This window comes from Carcharodon carcharias, chromosome 1 (genome assembly GCF_017639515.1).
Source record: "Carcharodon carcharias isolate sCarCar2 chromosome 1, sCarCar2.pri, whole genome shotgun sequence".
Lineage (NCBI taxonomy): Eukaryota > Metazoa > Chordata > Chondrichthyes > Lamniformes > Lamnidae > Carcharodon > Carcharodon carcharias.
This window is the reverse complement of record NC_054467.1, coordinates 212,990,463-213,010,398: the sequence shown is the minus strand read 5'-3', so window position 1 is coordinate 213,010,398 and position 19,936 is coordinate 212,990,463. Positions and strand designations below refer to the sequence as shown.

Genomic DNA, 19,936 nt, shown 5'->3' with positions numbered 1-19,936 from the left:
AGTTAAAACTTGTATATTCACTCTTCTCACAACCTTGACAGAGGCGCTTTTGGGGAGAAATAGTTTTAAAAAGTATGTCTAACTTTTGACAACTTTTCTATGAAAAATACTTTTTGTTATATCAAATAAGTATACTTGTCTTCTGGCAATAATTAATGTAGTGTTCCGTGAAAAATTGTGCCCCAGATGTGATGCTAACAACTTTACACTGTTTGTGTCAAGAATGCATATTGGACACATACATCCTGTGTGAAGTGCATGACTACAATGTTTATTGGAAGTTTTACTAGAATTGAAAGTAAAGCTATCAACACTGGCTCACATTAGGAAGCACTTCTGTTCAGCAGCCTGTTTTATTTCACTAAATGTTGCCTGAACTTTCTCTTTTATTTGGTCTGCATCCATGTTTTGGAGGTTATACATTTGTCCAATGAAAGACTCTTTTTCAACTTCTTCTTCCTGGTCCTCATTAACCATTTTCTTCAGCTCTTCTGGCAGCTCAACATCGTCTCCGGCCATTTGTATCTGATTCTCATCCTGTTCACTCTGTACAAGCAGAAGTCTGTCAGTATAATTAATAACGAATTGTAAAATGATAGTACGCATTTTTGAAACTATGCATATAGCATTCCTTTTGATTTTCTCTTACCAGTGATCAACTCATAATGACTCCTTGCATTATAAGTTTTGCAAAAAACTTCAGAATCCTAGGACACCCATGCAAATCAACAGTACTAAATATTATACACATAACTTGAGAAACGTGCAGGAATGACACTTTCATTTGATGACAGAATTACTAAACCAGGAGCCCATGCAGAGGAAAGGGCAGGAGAGTAAAGGGATACTGTAGGTGTGTTATTCTTGGCTTTTTGTTCAAAGACTGTTTGCATTGGATGCTCATCTATCTGCTGGGAGCTGAAATAGAAAAGGGTAGCCTTTTTATCATTTAAAAGGTCAGCAATATGACCATCACTCTTCATCATCTGCAATAAAGGTATATGCATAGTATGATTGTACTAGCCGATCAGACAATCTTTTTTAAAACTTGTGACTTATGTAAATTGAAAATACCAGATCAAAACATCTGTCAGACAGTTAAAGGATGAAAACAAGATCCCATAAATAGATTAAAGGATTATCTCCTGATGGAAAACACTCAGCAACTTTTTTGTTCTGGAAGAAAAAAGTTGAATACACAATCTGTCGTAGGATAATGTTAGAAGCTATTATTAAAGAAGTTATAGCAGGGCACTTGGATAAATTCAAGGTAATCAGGCAGAGTCAACATGATTTTGAGAAAGGGAAATAATGTTTAATGAACTTATTGGAGTCCTTTGATGAAGTAACGTGCTCTGGATAAAGAGGAACTGGTGGATGTACTGTACTTAGATTTCCAGAAGGCATTTGATAAAGTGCCACATCAGAGGTTATTGAATAAACTAAAAGCTCATGCTAAAGGTGGTAACATATTGGCATGGATAGAAGATTGGCTGCCTAACAGAAAGCAAAGAGTAGGCGAAAATGGCTCTCTTTCAGCTTGGCAAGATGTAACGTGTGGTGTGCCGTGGGGATCAGTGCTGGGACTTCATCTGTTTACAATTTATATAAATGACTTGGGGACAGACTAGGCTTGCATCTGCTGGAGTTTAAAAGAGTAAGCGGTGACTTGATCAAAACATATAAGATCCTGAGCAGTCTTGAAAGGGTGAATGTGGAGATGATGTTTCCTCTTGTGGGAGAATCTAGAGCTAGGGGTCACTATTTAAAAATAAGGGGTCACCCATTTAAAATGGAGAGGGTAGTGAGTCTTTGGAACTCTATTCCTGAAAAGGCGGTGGAAGCAGAGTCTTTGAATATTTTTAAGGCAGAGGTGGACAGAGGCCTGGTAAGCAAGTGGGTGATAGGTTATTGGGGGTAGGCGGGATGCAGATTTGTGGTTACTATCAGATCAGCCATGATCTTATTAAATGGTGGAGCAGGCTCGAAGTGCCAAATGGCTTACTTCTGCTCCTTGTTCATATGTAATAACATCAGCTGGAAATGACACATTGATTTACTTAGACAAGGTGTACAATACTTTGTTATTTGTCTGCAAATTAATTAAAAATAACGGCAATTTTTTCATAGTGATCCTGCTCCTAAGTGATGTAATGGCAATAGATAAAACTCAATCAACAGACATAAATTCATGTCCAGGCCTTAAACAATTACAAATATAGGAACACAACATTTTTAAAGTGCTGTTAGTTCTCACGAAGGGCAAATAATATGCTTTTAATACAAATATATGAATTTGAAAATTGAAACTTGATTGTTTTAAACTCTTTAAGCACCATGGATAAGCTTACCACTAAGTGCTGATGGGTTTTGGGAGCGGCCAACAAAAATCAGTTGACAGCTCCTTTCTCAATTAGCCTGTGCAAATGAAGTGACCATGCCAACTTTTCTAGATGTGCTTTCATTGGTAGTTTTTTTAAACTGGCACCCGCCTATGAAATGCCCAGGATTGTGAAGATATAAGGTGAGTAGTTGTTAATCTGTATTTTTCGGGAAGAAGTCATTAAAATAGGATTTTAAGTTAATTGGAAATAAAATTAAAGTTTAAAATATAGTAGTATCACCAAGAAAGAAAGAGGGAAAAATTAGAGCCACAGAAGGCAGAATTAAAGAGTTCAAAATGCTTTTTTTTGGTTGAAGTTGTGCTTTGAGTTTGAATTATATAGGGAACTATTACATTAATTGTGATACTTCTTGGTTGGAAAAAAGTTATTTGTATTATAATTTGGGTATTGCTGAAAAAAAGAAATTTTTGTTGAAGCTTTTCATCTTGCATTCATCATGACAATTCACAAGAAAATACCAATGTCAGGGGAAGCAATACTGTATGAGAAGAGAGTGCTGATTTGTTGGCAAGTGAACGCTGATTGAAAGAGGTGATGCCATGGAAAATGCATCAGTTGATGGTGACTGACAGTTAACTGCCAAGCATTGATTGAAATTTAAACCAAGCAGCTTGACACTGATTGGTCAAGGCATTGCCCTGGGGAATGAACTAGCAAATAACTGTCACTTATTTTGTTTAGCTGAAACAGGTGCAATGCGTATACATGTTTTTCCTGTCTGCAAAGAACATGGTCCTGCACATGATATATGTAGCTTCCAGTGCACGCAAAAGCACCACATTGTGAGCCCAACTGACAATCTTAGATTGGTTGTCAGCGTAATTCTTAGCACACTGAGGATTATTTAGCAAATGTTGTCCAATCACAGAATCACATCCAATGTTGGACAATGTGTTTTGAGTTTTGCAAGCATGGGCTGGCTGGGTACTTTGGTTTCTCTGTAATTGGTCTTTCTACATTTTGAGAAGCTTTTCTGTCAGCAGTGTTTTTTTTCTCCTGTAGAATGCATTGGTCCGAGTTTCAAGTTCATCTCACTCCTGTGGCGACTTCTGTCTCTTTGCTACATAGGCTTCAGTCAAGGACATTACCCAACTGGCTAATGTACTTTTTGACAGATATTTCATTCTGTTATGATTTCATCCATTTTCACTGCTGATTCCATTATTATTTTTACGATTCTGTACTTTTTAAAATAAAACAAACTGAAGCAAGGTATTCTTTTCAAAAATCTGCAGGTACTGGATATCTGAGACAAAAAATACACAACATGACAAACACGCGGGTCAATGAGCATCAATGGAGAGGGTGAACACGTTTATATTTTGGGCATGACTCATTTTTCACAACTGCAAGATATTACAGATAAATAGCATTTAAAAAGGAACAGGACATGGTGGAAGGGATGTTTTTGTATTGTTTCCCATTCCCACTTCTCTTCTTCTGCTCTCTTTTAAATACTATTCATCTGTAAGATCTCCCAGTTCTGAGGAAAGATCCACACCCAAAACATCCTGCCTGTTCTCTTCAAGTATTTTGCCTGACCCACTGCATGTTTCTGTTTTTATTTCAAATTTTCAGCATCTGCAGTTTTCTTCTGTTGTTGTTGGAATTAAAGCCATCTGGTAACCTCCACTGCTTTTTTAAAAAATGGTAACAGGCTTGAAACCAGTAAAAGCAGCAACAGGAGCTGAAATATCTACATGAGAAGATTTAGGCCTGTCTTGAGGCTTGATTTTTCACAGATTCCAATTCTGCTACATCCAATAAACCTCTTATTCAAATTGGCAGATATCTTAATACACTTAAATTTGGATGCACAATAAAATTAAATTACAAGTGGTTTGAATGGTGATTATGTGGGATGGAATTTTCCATTAATGAGACTAAGGGCAGAATTTTATGGCTGACGTGCGGGTGGCGGAGCCCACTTGTCAGCGCATAAAATGTCAGGCGAGCTTCCCGACGTCAGCGTGCTGTATTGCGATGTTTAGGTGGGTGGGCACGCTTTGAAGCGTGATGCGCGCCCGCCATTAATTGAAGGCCTTGCAATTGAAGCTGATTTTGAGGAGCCCATACGATCCAACGGGCAGGCGGGTAACTGATTTTTGTAATAAACCTCATCCACGGGTGGGATATATGGGCTGAGAGGGGTTGTTCGTGTTTTTTCTGAAATCTTGGTGCCGCCCCATCGCTCGGAGTGGCTTGTGAGACAGCCTGCTGACTCTGCCGTCCTTTTGGCCCAGATGACCTTGGCGGCCGTCCTCTGACATTTTAACGCAGAAACTGTTTTAAACTTGCCTGTGTGATTGTTAGCAGTTCAGATCGATTTCCAATAGTTTTCTCTGTACTTTGAAGCTTCAGCTCAGCATATTTACTGGGCCTGCAGTTTTCCAGAGGTATTTATCCAGAGGCATTTTCCAGAAGCATTTAGCCTGGGCATGGGTTCTGACATCTCCACTGGAGGCATCTCCTCTGAGGAGGAAGGGAGGGGATAGAATAAGGAGGAGGCCAGGAGTGCACAATCAGCCTCCAGGGGAGCCACTTTTGGGAGGCCAGGTGCAGGCACGAGGGGCGCAGGGCCAAGAGATTGTCCAAGGTGGAAGGGGCCACAGAAGATGCCACTATCCTGCTGCCAGGGTATACAGGTGGCGAAGCAGCTACCTCAATATGACTGAGGTGCAGTGCCGAAGGATGTTCCGTCTGTCAAGGGAGACAGTGAACTAGATCTGTCAGATAATTGACCCTGAGATCTCCCCTAACTGTGAGGGTGGACACCCCATGCCAGCGGCTCTGAAGGTCACAGGTACCCTTCACTTTTATGCATCTGGCTCCTTCCAGGGCTCAGTGGGTGATCTTTGCGGTGTCTCCCAATCAGCTGTCCACAATTGTGTCAAGCAGGTTACAAATGCTCTGTTCAGAGGGGAATTGACCTTCATCCACTTCTGTTGCAACCAGGCAAGTCAGATACAGCGAGCCAGAGGCTTCGTGGCCATTGCTGTCTTCCCTCGCATCCAGGGTGCAATAGACTGCACAATGTGGCCATCAAGGTGCCAGCAGATGAGCCCAGTGCCTTCATCAGCAGGAAGGGCTTCTACTCCATGAACGTGTAGATAGTGTGTAATCACAGGATGCTGATTCTACAAGTCTGTGCAAGGTACCCAGGTAGCTCCCACAACGCCTACATCCTCAGACACTCCCAGGTGCTGGTGCTCTTCAGTGTTCCGGCTCGGCTGGATGGTTGGCTGCTGGGTGATAAGGGCTATCTCCTCAGAAGGTGGCTCATGATGCTTCTCCACTATCCAAGAACAGAAGCTGAGCAGCGCTACAATAGGAACCACGGCACCACAAGGGCTGTGGTGGAGAGAGCCATCGGTCTTCTCAAGATGCGCTTCCGTTGTCTGGACTGCTCAGGGGACACAATCCAGTACCCCCAGGTCGCGTCTCTCTAATAGTGGTAGCATGCTGTGCTCTGCACAATCTTGCACTGGAAAGGGGGGATGCAGTTGACGATGAAGACCTTGACGCAGTGGATGAGGCTGCACATGATGAATCCAGCAGTGGCTCAGAGGATGAGGAAGCACAGGGCGATGATGGGGTGCAGCACGCCAACCCGCTATTACACCGAGGAGGCAGGGACACCTGAGACATTTTAATCCAATGAACCTTCAGCTAGCTCCACACACATCGATCAGCAGGACCAGCATTGCCTGGCGCTTTCACACATGGCACTTAGGTGCTACATCTTCCACCTCATCAGCTGCAACTAAGGGCTCAGTACAGAAACATCAATGTCCACTCAAACACTCATGAGATGTCTGTGAAACATACAAATGCAGCACAAAGGAAACACCCTCAGCCATGGTTAGAAAAGTGGACTTCATTCCCACCAAAATAAACCACAAACGTCACTCAAACGTACATAATGATATATTCCCTAATCTAGGGCCAACACAAAATCAACAGTGACAAACCCGTTGAGTGCCTAAGGTGCCTTATGTTTATGTTTGTGGGTGCTACGTCATTGTGCCGCCCCATCGCTCGGAGTGTCTTGTGAGACAGCCTGCTGACTGTGCTGTCCTGTTGGCCTAGATGACCTTGGCGGCCATCCTCTGACCCGTGGAGCCTGTGATGGCCCCGCCTGGGAGGTAGTGGCCAGTTTCAGAACTGGCTCCTCCCCGGATGTCGCAGCCTCAACGGATGCAACGGTCACTGGCAGAGGGGTGGAGGAGATGCTGCCCTCATCCGGAGCACCCTGAGAGGAGCTCGCAGCGAGGACAGGCAGCTGCTGCACTGACTTGAGGTCACATTGGACCTCCCTGCTCACCGCAGATGGATGGGCACACCAAGCGGTGACACTTGGAGTCCAGAACATCTCCCACATTGGGAATGACCACCTGTGGCCAGTAGCACTGTGAGGGCTTGCAGGTCAGAGCGTAACCCAATCAGAAGTTTCTTAATCCGATTGAAGCCCCTCTCCATGAGAGTCGCCAATCTCTCAAGTGGAGGAAGCCTGAAGCTCTTTCCTGAGGTTCATGCCATCACTGACACTCTGCCTGGATTCTTCCACCACAGAGACCAACTGAAGCACACCTTCATGCAACCCTGCCAGATGATCCCATGCATCCTGCCGCTTGTCCTGCAGCTGCTGCATGGCTGACACCTCCAGAGGCACATCATCACTGCCGGACTCAGCATGCGCCTGGTCCCCTGCAGTCCTCCGGCTGCTGGCGCCATCGGTACTCTCTCGAGCGATTATGAAGCATCCTCTCCACTGTGCCCGAGACACTAGCCAACGTCATAATCCCCACCGAGGTGTTTGTCACTGCGCTGGTGCCTGGCTCACTGAAAGGATGTGATGCAAGTTGCAAGTCTTAGCTCTCAGTTGTGGAGAGGGGGCTCTGGATGTGTTGGTGGCAGCCATGTGGTGGTGATACTGAAATTAACAACAAGGACAGTTAGCATTCAGTCACTAACACCTTTCATCCCTTTACCCCCCAGCCTCAAGTCGCTCACCCTTCAAGAACCTAAGGAGACGAACATTGTTGGGGTGGTAAATAGTCAAGAGGAGGCCCAAACATTACACGTGCATACAGGCAGGCTGGTCAGATGGCCTAAGGAATGCCACATGGAATGTGATGTGGATAAATATGTGGTTAAGCACTTGGGCAAGACAAGCAAGGTACGGGAATACATGAGTAATGGTAGGACCATGGGAAGTCACGACGATTACAGGGACCTTGCTGGGCAGACCCATTAAGGTAGTAGAACAGGAACATATGGTGTTTAACAAGGTCGAAGCCAGACTTGCCTTTATTAACCAAGGAATAGAATGTAGGAAAAGGGAGGTCATGTTGCAAGTGCAGAAAACTCAGTCGAGGCCACATCTACACTTCTGTGTTCAGTTGTGACCTGTGCTTCATGGGAGGTGTGGCATTGGAGTGGGGAGAGTGCAGAGGTTCCTGACCTGGATGTATGCTGGCCTGGAGAGTTACAGTGATGAGGAAACATTGCAAACACTTCCGACATTTACCGTGGATCACAGGAGATTGACAGGTCACATTATTGACCTTCATACTCTTATGAGGGGCGTAGAACGGGTGGACAGAAGGCAACATTTCCCCTTGGTACAGGGATGACTAACATGGTGGCGTTTATTTAAGTTGAGTGCCATGAGGCTGACAGGTGAGGTGCTGAGGACCTTTTGAACAGAGTAATGTGGGACGCACTGGCTGAAAGGGTGGTGGAGGTACAAACCCTCCTAAGATGCAATAAGTCTTTGGATGTGCAGTGCAATGCCATGGCATGTTAGGCCCTGGGGATAGTGGTTAGAAATGGGATAAGGTGACTTTGGAAGGTGCTAGAGACGCGCATCCTGAAGGGGCCGAAGGACCTTTGTGTATGGCCCACACGTCTGACTGTATCGGTCTGTGAATTAGCGGTGTTGCTGCATTAACAATTGCAGCAGCCATCAGTGCTTTGGATGGTGGGGAGACAGAGTGGATAGGACTGTGGTCCTCAAATACCTGGCCGCTTGCCTCCTCCCCAGCTCCATGGCCTGCTCCTCATACGTGGGGAGGTGCTGCAGCACAGCGTGCCCACCACCAGTCCGCTGCTGCCGCATATTGCTGTCAGAACATAGAAGAGCATTTATTGGGGCTGATTGCTCATGTACTCTGCATGCGCACGCTGCACCCCAACCACAGTGGCCCATCTGAGGCCTCCAGCGGCTCCTGTCCACACTACTGGTGATCACTCCCCAGAAGATAGTACGGCTGGTCCCACTCCCTCCCCAAATGGACACTTTGGACACATTCGGCATCCATCACTTTGAATAACACACGGGTCTTAGCGCCCATGGCAAGGAGGCACAACTAGGTGCAGCGCCGAGGCCAGTAGATGGCTTTTGGCCACGACACCTTGAGGGTCCCCTTCCACCATCTCATCACCATCAATAAGACATATGTTGGAGTTCTGAGTAAATATTTAGCTGCCTCCCCTGCAGGTTGCCCCCAGACAGGGAGAACCCATCTTCTCCTCAACCACTAAGGCTGATGTAAGCATGCTCACTATCTGTTTGCTCACCCAGCCTGCACCAAATGCCCAATGCAGTAACGACACTAAGATTGGTGGGGTGGGGGGGGGGGGGGGGTGCCTCAAAGGCTAAGGCTATCTGCTGGGTAAAATGGCCAAAGCTGACATGGTACTCTCCCTTCCAGAGCGCAACAAATCATTGAAGCGCTAGTGGCACTGTGTTCCTCTGAGCCGCATAGCACCTTGAGAGGCAACAGCCTCCGTCACCTCCTGCCACGCCTGCCTGGTCACATGGAGGGCCCTCCTCCTCCCATCCTCCGGAAACAAGACATCCCGATGGTTGGACATCTCTTCCAGGAGGACAGCAAGGCAGGATCTGAGAACCGAGGGGCACAGTGGCCCCCCCCACTGGCCTACCCTGCAGCCTGCCCCCCTCTTCCTCCTCTGCCCTCACCTCTTGTGCTGCTCGATGACTGACCATGGTGAATAGCCTAAAGGAGGCTGCCTGGCCGCTCTTTATACAGACTGCCGGTTCCCCATTGGAACCAGCGGTCTGAACACGCCCACCGCCAATTTAATTCTCCCGATGAACACAGGAGTCGGAACCCCGCTGGGTGGGCTTTAATTGGCCCACCTGTGCAAAATGGCGGCGCGGCCCATTTCAGCGGCGGGGATCGGCTGCCCGCCCGCTGCCGACTTGGTCGGGCCCGTCCGCCCGTCAAACGCAAAATTCTGCCCTAAGAGTGGTGTTGGGCAGATTCAGCAGCGCCCGCCCCGCTGTCCGAAATGGCGGGAACTCGCACTCGATTCTGCACTTGGAGGGTCATTAATTATGCAAAGGTGCATATTGATCCGAATGACCTGGCAGGCCGGGAATTGATTCGTGCGGCCGCTGTCAGCTGTCGCGTCTGGGTACCATTTTTAAAAGCTAGTCCAACACACAATCTCACTCTCTCCAGCCCACCAGAGATGTCTGGCAGCCAGAAGAGGAAGGCTGAGAGCCTGAAGAACAAGGCAGCACCCACTTCACACACCAGGTCCTCCAGGCCTTGATCAGAGGGGTGCAGGCACACAAGGCATGTGCCCTATCCCAGGGATGGCTGTAGGATGTACAGCAGCCTCACCTCTCTGGCCTGGGAGGACATCACAGAGCAGGTCAGTGCGGCTGGCAACCGTGCCCGAAATGTCACCCAGTGCAGGAAGAGAGTGAATGATCTCATCCACTCCGCCAGGATAAGTCATCCTTCAACTCCCTCCATTATCAACTCTCATCATGGCATCATGCACTCAAACGGCTACTCTCTTCAGGGATCTCACACAACCATTAGCGGGGGACACATATTAACACTCATTCTCTCACTGAGACTTTCACATCACCACCATCCCACCTATCATGTTGCTCACACTCCATCCTCTGGCCCTTCTGGGGAGGGCTCACCTCACACAGGGGACATGCATCTCACCCAACCTCTGCTCCATCCCTTCTCATCACATGCCTTTCTTTCTCCTTCATACAGGCCAAGCTGGCACAGAACAGGGACGAGAGATTGCAGACTGGGGGAAGGACAGCTGACATCATTGCTCTCACTGAGTTCGAGGAGGCTGCAGCTGAGCTGGCTGGGGAGGACAGGGATCACTCCAGTGGGGAAGGAGAGATCAGCTTCTCCCTCAAACCTAGTACGGATCACAGCTCCATCACCTCATCAAATCCTGATATTCACAGTGAGTCATGTGTTGTCTTATCTAGCTCATGCCATTAACTGAAACTTTATTTTCTATTTTCTAGGCACCAGCAGATCGAGGCCCCCAAGGCAGTTCGACACCAGTGCGAGCCCACAGACCATATCTGAAGGGGAAGCTCTGGAAGAACTGTTATGGCGCTCGCACACACCCTCCACCAACTCAGAGACACACACGTCAGTGGGGCACAGCTGTAGATTAGGCTCGGACTCACTTTCTGGAGATCTCCTTGCTGACATGTCTCCGCAGCAGTCAGAGGCAGGGACAGCCCAGGTCTTTGGTACTAGGAGGGCTGCTGGCGACCAGCGACCCGCTCAGTCCAAGTCAGATGATTGAGCCCCTGGAAGCGGCTGCGAACTCAATGCTGGAGATGCAACGAGAGGCGGCGGAACATCAGGCTGAGATTCGACAGTCACTTAGCAGACTAGAGTGAATGATGCAGGATTCCATCCGTGTTCTGTCTGATGTCGTGGCTCTGATATGCGAACACCTCGAGGTCACCATGGGAAGGCTGGCATCCACCATGGAGACCTTGTCCAGCAGATCTTGCCGGATTTGCGCTCGGCCTGGCACTCCATGGCCACAGACATTGGTGGGCACCATCAAGGTGAGGGCAACATGGGGATGAGGCACCGTGACCTCCCTCTAGTTGCACAACCCCCTGCAGGAGTCAGAGCAAGGCCCTCAGGGAGAATGAGCACCAGTCGGACACCCTGGGGCCCTGGGGCTTCCTCTCAAGTCCCTCCAAGGGTGCACAGCCACTCACAGTCTCCTCTGCCTTGTGACCCCATCCACTCCAGCTATGCTGACAGCTGAGGGCACTTCTGCCCTTAAGCAGGTGACCCTTATCAGGCTGGGGCCTTCCAGGCCTCAGGCCACCAGAGGACTTCTGCCAAGGTCATCACAGGCATCAGGACATAGCAGTCAGCAGGCTGTCTCTGCCTCTGCTGCAGATGTCTGGGCTGCATCCAGGCATAGTGGTAGAGTTAAGAAAATTAAGAAAAATTGACGTCACTTTTGGGTCATGGGTGTGCAAGACATGTAACTAAATTGCACTTTTGTTAATGCATTTTATAGTTACATGAATGTTCATGTCAACTGAAGGCATTGTGATTTTGTACTTTGGAATCCTCTTATTTCGAGGTTTAGCCTTGCTCCTACTTAGTGACAGTGTCTCACTGTGAGATTAACATTCCTATGTTGTCAACCTCAGTTGAAATAGTCTCCACACCCTTGTGTGATGTCAGGGAGGTGCGTTTAATTCTTTATTTGAAGTGTGTGATGTAAACATTTCTAACCCTTCTCGCTCAAGGAACGCCATTGAGTGAGGTCTGCTCATTAGCATTGATATTCTAGCAGCATTTGTGTCTCCTCAGTGGTAGTGGCAGAAAAAAAGCCATGCACAGAAGGAGGAGATCCCAAGGCATGTCCACATCTCAGTCGCAGCAGTGTTTGCATCATTAGGTAAAGGCTTCACCTCTCCTCTCACATCGCTCTTGTTCCTAAGTGGACTCTCAGTTCCCAGAGTGAGCTCAGTCACAGGGCCCCATAGACCAAAGCAAAGATCATGGCCTGGCCATTCAAGAGGCCAGAACACGCATGTGAGAATACAAGACTTGTTCTTGCTGCAAGTGGGTGGTCATCCCCTGAGTCAAAAGAAAATGTCATTGAGGGCTAGGAGAGATGTGGCCATGTTCCCTCACTTAACTTTACTGTTCCTGGAACCTGTCAGCTATTACTGTATCACGGACATGCTTCTTACAACTTCCTTCCTCCATGGCCTGATCAGCATTGTGAGGTTCATGGGCCTCCATATCTTCATCCTCCAATGAGCTCTCATCCTCCTCCAGTTCATTCTCTAGCAGGGGTTCACTTCTTTGAATTGCCAGATTGTGAAGGGCACAACACCCTGCGGTGATGTGGGAAACCCTGTCGGGAGTGTACTGGAGTAAGCCATCTGAGCGGTCCAAGCATCTGAAGCACATCTTCAGAAGCCCTATGGTCTGCTCTATAAGGAACCGTGGGGAGCTGTGAGCAGTGTTGTTCCTCTCCTTGGACGGACTCTTAAGCATCAACAGCAGTAGTCAGAATAGTGGCACCACGGCTGTCTCTGTTGGTCAGCAGAGGGGGTCAAAGCACAGAAGAGCAATTGTCATAGGGGACTGTATAGTCAGGGGCTCAGTAGGTGCTTCTGTGGTCGTGAAAGAGACACCAGGATGGTATATTGCTTCCCTGATGCCAGGGTCCAGGATGTCTCTGATCGGGTATGGGACATTCTGAAGGGGGAGGGAGAACAGCCAGAAGTCGTGGTACACATTGTTACTAACAACATAGGCAGGAAGAGTGATAAGGTCCTGCAGCAGGAGTTCAGGGAGTTAGGCAGAAAGTTAAAAAACAGGACCTCTAGGGTTGTAATCTCAGGATTACTCTCTGTGCCACGTGCCAGTGAGACTAGAAATAGGAAGATAGTGTAGCTGAACACGTGGCTGAACAGATGGTGTAGGAGGGAGGGTTTCCAATATCCGGATCATTGGGATCTCTTCCGGGGCAGGTTGGACCTGTACAAGAAGAACGGGTTGCATCTAAACTGGAGGGGCACCAATATCCTGGCTGCAAGGTTTGCTAGTGTCACTTGGGAGGGTTTAAATTAGTATGGCAGGGGTGTGGGAACCAGAGCAATAGGTCAGCAGGGGAAATAAAGGACTGGGAGCCAGTGAATATGGCCAGTAGGACTAAGAGGAAGGGCAGGCAGGGATAAATTACTGAACACAGTGGAACTGGGGGTCTGAAATGCATGTGTTTCAATGCGAGAAGTATAACAGGCAAGGCAGATGAGTTTAGAGCTTGGATTAGTACTTGGGACTATGATGTTATTGCTATTACAGAGACTTGGTTGAAGGATGGACAGGAATGGCAGATAAACGTTCCAGGATTTAGATGTTTCAGGCAGGATTGAGAGGTTTGTAGAAGAGGTGGGGGAATTGCACTGCTGGTTAAGGGGAATATCACAGCTGTACGACAGGAAGACACCTCGTTGGGCTCACGCAGTGAGGCAATATGGGTAGAGCTCCGGAATAGGAAGGGTGCAGTCACAATGTTGGGGGTTTACTGTAGGCCTCCCAATTGCCGGTGGGATATTGAGGAACAGTTATGTAGGCAGATTTTGGAAAGATGTAAGAGCAATAGGGTTGTTGTGGTGGGTGATTTTAACTTTCCCTATATTGACTGGGAATCACTTAGTGCTAGGGGTTTGGATGGTACAGAATTTGTAAGGTGCATCCAGGAGGGCTTCCTGAGACAATATGTAGATAGTCTAACTAGGGAAGGGGCAATACTGCTCCTGGTATTAGGGAATGAACCCAGCCAGGTGGTTGAAATTTCAGTAGGAGAGCATTTCGGGAAAAGTGATCATAATCCAATAAGTTTCAAAGTACTGGTGGATAAGGATAACAGGAGTCCTCGGGTTAAGGTGCTTAATTGGGGGAAGGCTAATTATAACAATTTTAGGCAGGAACTGAGGAATCTAGACTGGGGGCGAATGTTTGAGAGCAAATCAACAACTGACATGCAGGGGGCTTTCAAAATTCAGTTGATAAGAATTCAGGACCGGCATGTTCCTGCTAGGATGAAGGATAAGGATGGCAAGTTTCAGGAACCTTGGATAACGAAGGATATTGTGAGGTTAGTCAAAAAGAAAAGGGAAGCATTCATAAGGGCTAGAAGGCTGGGAACAGATGAAGCCCGTGGAGAATACAAAGAAAGTAGGGAGAAACTTAAGCAAGGAGTCAGGAGGGCTAAAAGGGTCATGAAAAGTCACTGGCAACCAGGATTAAGGAAAATCCCAAGGCTTTTATACATATGTAAAGGGCAAAAGGGTAGCCAGGGAAAGGGTGGGTCCACTCAGGGACAGAGGTGGGAATCTGTGTGTGGAGCCAGAAGAAATGGGAGAGATACTGAATGAATACTTCTCATCAGTATTTACCAAACAGAAGGACTTAGCAGTCGATTTGTCTAGAGAAGAGTGTGTAGATAGCCTGGATCATGTTGAGATCAAAAAAGAGGAGGTGTTAGGCGTCTTGAAGAATATTAAGGTGGATAAGTCCCCAGGGCCAGATGGGATCTATCCCAGGCTACTGAGGGAGGCAAGGGAGGAGATTGCTGGGGCCTTAACAGAAATCTTTGTATCCTCACTGGTTACGGGTGAGGTCCCAGAGGACTGGAGAATGGCCAATGTTGTTCCATGGTTTAAGAAGGGTAGCAGGGATAATCCAGGAAATTACAGGCCGGTGAGCCTTACGTCGGTGGTAGGGAAATTATTGGAGAAGATTCTTCGTGACAGGATTTACTACTATTTGGAAGCAAATGGGCATATTAGTGAGAGGCAGCATGGTTTTATGATGGGAAGTTCGTGTCTCTCTAACTTGATCGGGTTTTTCGAGGAAGTGACAAAGATGATCGACGATGGAAGGGCAGTGGATGTTATTATACATGGATTTCAGTAAGGCCTTTGACAAGGTCCCTCATAGCCGACTGGTACAGAAGGTAAAGTCACATGGGATCAGAGGTGAGCTGGCAAGATGGATACAGAATTGTCTTGGTCATAAAAGACAGGGTAGCAGTGGAAGTGTGCTTTTCTGAATGGAGAGCTGTGACTAGTGGAGTTCCGCAGGGATCAGTGCTGGGACCTTTGCTGTTTGTGGTATACATAAATGATTTGGAGGAAAACGTAACTGGGCTAATTAGTAAGTTTGCAGATGACACTAAGGTTGGAGGAGTTGCAGATAGTGAAGCGGATTGTCAAAGGATACAACGGGATATAGATCGGTTGAAGACTTGGGTTGAGAAGTGACAGATGGAGTTTAATCCGGAAAAATGCGAGTTAATGCATTTTGGATGGTCTAATACAGGCAGGAATTACACAGTAAATGGCAGAAACCTTAAGTGCATCGACGGGCAGAGGGATCTAGGTGTACAGGTCCACAGGTCACTGAAAGTGGCAACGCAGGTGGATAAGGTAGTCAGGAAGGCATATGGCATGCTTGCCTTCATTGGCAGGGGTATTGGTATAAAAGCTGGGAAGTCATGCTGCAGCTGTTTAGAACCTTGGTTAGGCCACACTTGGAATATTGCATGCAATTCTGGTCACCATATTACCAGAAGGATATGGAGGCATTGGAGAGGGTGCAGAGGAGATTTACCAGGATGCTGCCTGGTCTGGAGGTTACTAGCTATGAGGAGAGGTAGGAGAAACCTGGATTGTTCTCACTAAAGCGACAGAGATTGAGGGGCGACTTGATAGAAGTTTACAAAATTATGAGTGGAATGGACAGAGTAGATAGTCAGAAGCTTTTTCCCAGGGTGGAAGAGTCAATTACTAGGGGACATAGATTTAAGGTGAGAGGAGAAAAGTATAAAGGTGATGTGCGGGGCAAGTTTTTTACGCAGAGGGTAGTGAGTGTCTGGAAGTCGCTGCCAGAGGAGGTGGTGGAACAGGTATGATAGTGGTATTTAAGAGGCAACTTGACAAATACATAAATAGAATGGGAATAGAGGGATACGGATCCCGGAAGTGCAAAATGTTTTAATTGACGGGCAATATGATCGGCGCAGGCTTGGAGGGCCGAAGGGCTGTTCCTGTGCTGTACTTTTCTTTGTTCTTTGTTCATGGTGCACCAGTGTCATCAGCTAGTGTATCAGTAGGTACCCCTTATCCCCAAACAGCCATCCTTGCAGACGTAATGGCCCCTCGAAAATCTCAGGCACCTGGGATGTAGGAGTCATGGCAACTCCCAGAGTACCATGCACAAGCGTGCAGTATGTGCATCCGGTGATCATACACCAGTTGTATGTTGATTGAGTGATGGTCCTTGCGGTTTATAAACATTAAGGCCTGCTGCCGTGGAGCCCATATAGGCACATGGGTTCAGTCCATTGCACCCTGCACTCTTGGGAAGGTTGAGATGGCGGTGAAGCTGGTGAATCTCACAGCCTGGCTATCTTCGTCCAGAGCAAACCCAACATAATGATGGGCTTTTGATGTGTTGCGGACTGAGAGATACCACAAGGGTCTCCTGTTGATCCTTGGAAAGAACCAGAGGCCAAGAAATTGAGTGCTGTGGTCACCTTCAAAGCCACTGGCAGGGGATACCCTCCAACTCCACATGGCATCAGGTCTTCATGAAGCATATGGCACATGCGATGTACCAGAGCTCGGGACAAGCACAAACATGCATGGCATTGCCTCTCATTCATTTGTAAATAGGGTACTCTTCTACAATAAACCTTAAGTCTGGCAAGTCACCCTGGTTGTCTCCTGACCCTCCTGTTCATGCTCTGGCTCCATGTCCATGTCCCTCCTGCTGGAGCTGCGCATGGAGTCACCTCTCCCTCCTTTGCCTCCTCCATTGCATTAGGACTCTGACAAAGGCAGCACTGAACCCTGGATCCATATGTGCCTTTGCCTTTTCTCTGAAAAGAAACATTGAAGACATTCAATGGGAAAGAAAGTGAAGCTCAGGAAATGACATGTTTGGAAAATATAAGATCCATAGCTTTTCCTGCACTACTTGCATGGTGGCTGATGCCACCTTGTCCCTGAGACACTGGCACACACATCGAGATGACCAAGATGACATCACAGATGTATAACATCTTCAACCCTGCGTGGGATGCTATAATTCAATTGAGATGAGTGACCCAACCTAGCTCTGTGCTCCAATCTCTGATGTGACATATTAATAACCAATCAGTTGCTCATGGTTCATGAGTGGATGCCCTTTGGCTTGTTAGGAGTGTCAATTCTGGTGAACATGTGACAGGCCTTCATTGATGGAATGCCACATATGATACAGCTGTACCTCATTCACTATTGCCTACATTGCCAAATTCTAAATTCCTGTGTGTTACTCTTGAGATGCAGCAGCTGTGATGTGAAGCCATTGAGTTCTGAGTAGCCCTTTAACAGTGCTAATGAAGCCATTGGCTTTAAGTGGCTTTCATCACAAGGAGGTCTTCCTCCTTTCTTTCTAAGCAGACTCCTGCGGCAACAAGAGGTTAGAGGGTGACCCCAGAAAGGTTCCCCTTCTGTTTGCCCTTCCCTTTCACTGCCTTTCTACACCTTCCCTCCCCATTCCCCACCTCGTGTTTGCCCTTCCCCCTCACTGCCATTCTACAGCCTTCCTTCCCCATTCTCTACCATGTGTTTGCCCTTCTCCCTCACTGCCATTCCACAGCCTTCTTCCCTCGTGTTCATCAGCCCCACCTTCACCTCACAGCCCACTCCTGGTTGAAATGCCAGTTTCTGAAAGTGGAGGCCTGCATGAGTACCATGGCACAGTAGCATTCCTTGGGGCAATGTAGGCAAAGAGCAGTAGCAGACCAGCCCTACAGCCCCTGCAGAGTGGTGTTCATTGCAACAAGACTGGCGCAGAGCTATGGCAGGTAGGCTATGTATGTTTCACTCACCCCAAAATTACCAATGAACTGAGGTATGACTTGTGCAAGCCACTCCTTTTCAAATGGATTTGAGGCTGATATAATTTCCTGCTAGCATAACACAAAAGGTTGGGAGGCCTGACAAGATTCTGGTGAGCAGCTGTTCATGACATGTTAATGAATGCAAATGGCGCTCGCGCCACTCGTTGGCAGGATAACCAACCTGCCATAAACCCACCATCGGGAGAATTGCAACCCAGTGTTATGATGTGTGACTTTTTACCTGCGGCTGGATTCTCCGCTCCTAACTGCCCTGAAATCCGCCGCGGGCAGGATGGGAAAATTCTAGATTTTTTGAGTACTTATAACTTTGCTTCAGTTTAACTAGAAATCTTCAGTCTTTAGCTTAACAATTATTATGGGTGACATCATAGAGTCATGGGGGGAGTTTTATGGCCCACCACAGGCGTATTTGCAGACAGGGAAGGCGCGTAGAATAAAACGTGTGGCTAGCCACCGCTTTCCTGCCCCACCCTGACCTGTCAGTAGGTGGGTAAGGCGTCAACCTTGTGTAAAATATATGAATATATATGAATCAATAATTAAGTAAAATAAATGCATAACTTACATCATAATTGATGTAAGATCACATGACAACAGAGCGTGGAGACAGATTGTTCTATATAGAGCCTCATGCTGCACCTGTATTGTACATAGTATGATGTTAAATAAGAGGTAGAGTTTACCAACAGCTTTGCCTCCAGCGTTATCTGTAAGTCCAGGTCCTCAACTACCACATCTAATATCCACAATAATAATAACAGATTGTACAACTTTATTAAACCTCCCCTCAATTTCCTTTGCTTCTGGTTGACTCTGAACATGGATTTTTCTCTCATTCTTGTGATTTCTGACTGGCAGGTAGAATCTCACTATACCCAGGGGACTTATCTCTCCTGAGTTCAAATGAATCAAATCATCTCAACTAGGTTTTATGTTATATCAATGATTTTTTTCATATAGAAAAAGATACGGGAAGAGAAAAATGCAGGGCTCTGGTGAAAGCGATTAACTGATACCTCTTTCAAAGAGCCTGCACAGGTACAGTGGGCCAAATGGCCTCCAAACATACAATTCTTTGCCAACAAATATTGTAATATCTGAGCGAACTTTCATTGTCCGAAGTACATTAGTTTGGACTTCCCAGCTGAATCTTAATCCACATCTTCCATCCTTATTAGTTTCTGAATTTAACTCATTAAGAGCTAAGTTTAGCATTTCTAACATACAGCACACCAAAATGTCCTACTGGGGGTATAGTCAGAAGTTATGAAATACACCTGGGAGATATGTTGGAATAAAAAGAATGAAAGCTGTGTGTCACTCGAGTAACAAGGCTACCAGCCATTCTGGGAGTGTGTAAGCACAGAACATTTAGACTCCTTGTGCTAGCATTCATGTGACAACATCACACAGGACTTAGGAACAATACGAGCCTGACTTTAGAAAATCGAGAAATTGGCAAAATGCAGTTCATTCGCCCTTTGAGGACCAAACAGCACCATGTTGTTTGGCCAACGGAGTTTCACCTCTTGGATGTTGTCTCACTCTGCAGTTTGTATCAATGCAAAGATGGAACTGCTTTATGTCATTCAAAACTACAGTATAGTTTAATTGGCCTACAGAGTACTGAGATTTTATAGATCTCAGTTCCACTTATTTGATCTTAACACTTGAGAAGTTATATTGAGCAAATAGTTGTATTCCAAATCAAAAAGAACATCACCTGGCTGTTCATATGTGCTGGAAGTTTCCTCAGGGTTTCT

General features: G+C 46.9%; 1 protein-coding gene across 1 annotated transcript in view; it reads right to left on the bottom strand.

The window, feature by feature from the left end:
- Window positions 1–318: 318 nt before the first annotated feature.
- The window catches only part of cplx4a (complexin 4a), an 84,240-nt gene continuing 64,622 nt past the window's right edge, over window positions 319–19,936 (bottom strand). Inside the window, exon 3 of the mRNA XM_041198200.1 lies at window positions 319–546. Coding sequence (XP_041054134.1) covers window positions 319–546 — 228 coding nt within the window. The remainder of the gene's footprint in view (window positions 547–19,936) is intronic.